Raw genomic sequence first — 2,178 nt, 5'->3', positions numbered from 1 at the left:
TAAGTAAATAAATAAATAATCAGTCATTACTTAAATTTTTTCTAAATTTAATTTTAATAAAAACAACTAAAATTTGTCGAATTTAAAGGTAAAAATTGATTTTTTTTTAATTCGAATTTTTATTATTATCATTTAAAAAAAAATAAAGTAATAAGGCTTTATTTAAATTGATTTTTTTTTAAAATAATAATAATAATAATAATTTTACAAATGGAAACATCAATTATTTAACAGCCAAATACCGATAATGTTTACCCGCCAGATTTACGCGTTGAGACAGTTTTCCGGTTGAATCTCCGCCTTCTACTGTCCACCTTCTTCATCGGCGGAGCCGATCGCCGCCGTCCCATCAAACACCAATCGTCATCCACAATCTCTCTCTTCTTTCTCTCTCATAGCCAGTTCCCACGTGGCACGAATCCACCATTCCTTTTCGATGACGCTTCAAATTCCCCTACCGGAACCATCAAACGAAGCACGAGCCCTCCGCCCTAATTCCGGTGGATAGGGAATGGAAAATTAGGGTTCCGATTCCGTTTCCCCCAAACATTTCTGATGAATTTATTCTCTGCGAATCGAACATCCATTTGTATTGGGAATTTGGATTTTGATCCAACTTCTCAAAGCCCAACTGCTATTTCTACACCTGTCCCGTCCATTTCGGAATCTGATTCACTCCTTTTCATTCCCCCGCAAATGCCTATTTAAATGCGCCATGCGAATTCCCAGGAGACAGCTATCCTTTTGCCTCTCCTTGTTTTCGCTTGAATTCTCATACCCTGTATCCCCTCGAAACTTTCTTGGAGTTCCCAAAGGGATTCATACACTAAGTAAGTTCGTTTTCTTCTTCTTGTTCTTATTTTCTTTCCAATATTGAGCTTAACTGGCTTACTTGTTGCTGGGTTGTAAGTATGTGGTGCATTTATAAGTCTGGCGTAATGGGTTCCTTTTAATTTCTATATTCTCTTTGTAGTTAACGTTTCAGTATAGCTTTTGGGGATTTAGCACCATTCTTCTTCACGTTTCTTACTTGGTATGCCCCTGAGTGTCTTATGTTTGTTTATGTTTATGTGTGTATCAATATGTATGTAGCTGTTTCTTGGAGAAATATTCAAAGAAATGAAAACTTGGGTGAGTACTTACAGAATCTATAAGGGTTTTTTTGTTTGTTTTGAGAGAGTGGAATCTTGGGTGTCGTTTGGAGCTGGAATTTCTTGTTTGAACATAAAAGATCAGCTTGTGAACCAAATTTACTTACCTCTCCATTAGATATAGATTGATAAAGAGAGAATCCTGACTGCTTCTCACAGTGGATGTAGATGTGAATCGTGGAACAACTTAATTGTAGAGATATAGTGATCAATCGTAGAGAGAATTCTGAAAGATGAGAGGAAATTGATTCTAACGGCCCAAGTCCACTGTTAGTAGATATTGTCCTCTTTGGGTTTTCCCTTCCGGACTTCCTCTCAAGGTTTTAAAACGTGTCTACTAAGGAGAGGTTTCCACACCCTTATAAAGAATGTTCGTTTCCCTCTCTAACCGATGTGGGATCTCACAATCCACCCCGTTCGGGGCCGTTACATTGATGAGAAATTAATTAGGTAACACCCAAATTGCTATAAAATATTTGTGTATACGAAGAAATATTAACGTTATGTTCAAGAACAAGTTACATAAATTTCTAGGGGACAAGAGAGTATCTTGAATATTTGTCTTTGAGTTCAATGATGGGTTTGTCTCTGTACATGGATCTATGTTTTGATATTTTGTTGGTTTTATATTAAATCAAGGAGCAACTCTCAATTTCGAGCTCACTGTGTCTCTCTGTAAACTACCACGGCAGGATTAAATCGGTCGTGTGCTATTGGTGCCATGGGTGAGAATCTAGGGACTGTCATGAAGGACAAGAGAACGCATTCTCTGGATGTCACCCACAGTGAGGATGTCCAGCAACCATGCATATGGTCATCATCAGTAGAATGCAATATTGACATAGGAAAGCAGATTTTTTGCAATAGATCTTTGAATATGAAAAATATTGTTGCCGTGGGGTTCGACATGGATTACACGTTGGCACAATACAAGCCAGAAACTTTCGAGTCCCTTGCATATGAAGGCACAATAAGAAAGCTGGTTTATGATTTGGCGTATTCCGAAGAGGTTTGTTTTTTTTTTTTT

General features: G+C 37.5%; 1 protein-coding gene across 1 annotated transcript; it reads left to right on the top strand.

The window, feature by feature from the left end:
* Positions 1 to 221: 221 nt before the first annotated feature.
* LOC111786688 (cytosolic purine 5'-nucleotidase-like) lies at positions 222 to 2,160 on the top strand (the record flags this gene model as incomplete). Its single annotated transcript, XM_023666917.1, is given in 2 exon segments — positions 222 to 830; positions 1,844 to 2,160. Coding segments are annotated over 2 exon segments (432 nt in total), but the record flags the coding sequence as incomplete, so codon positions are not given.
* Between the last annotated feature and the right edge of the window lie 18 nt (positions 2,161 to 2,178).

The sequence above is a fragment of the Cucurbita pepo genome, unplaced genomic scaffold (genome assembly GCF_002806865.2).
Source record: "Cucurbita pepo subsp. pepo cultivar mu-cu-16 unplaced genomic scaffold, ASM280686v2 Cp4.1_scaffold002440, whole genome shotgun sequence".
Classification (NCBI taxonomy): domain Eukaryota; kingdom Viridiplantae; phylum Streptophyta; class Magnoliopsida; order Cucurbitales; family Cucurbitaceae; genus Cucurbita; species Cucurbita pepo.
Note: the sequence above shows the minus strand (reverse complement) of the source record. Positions and strands in the feature narration are given on the sequence as shown.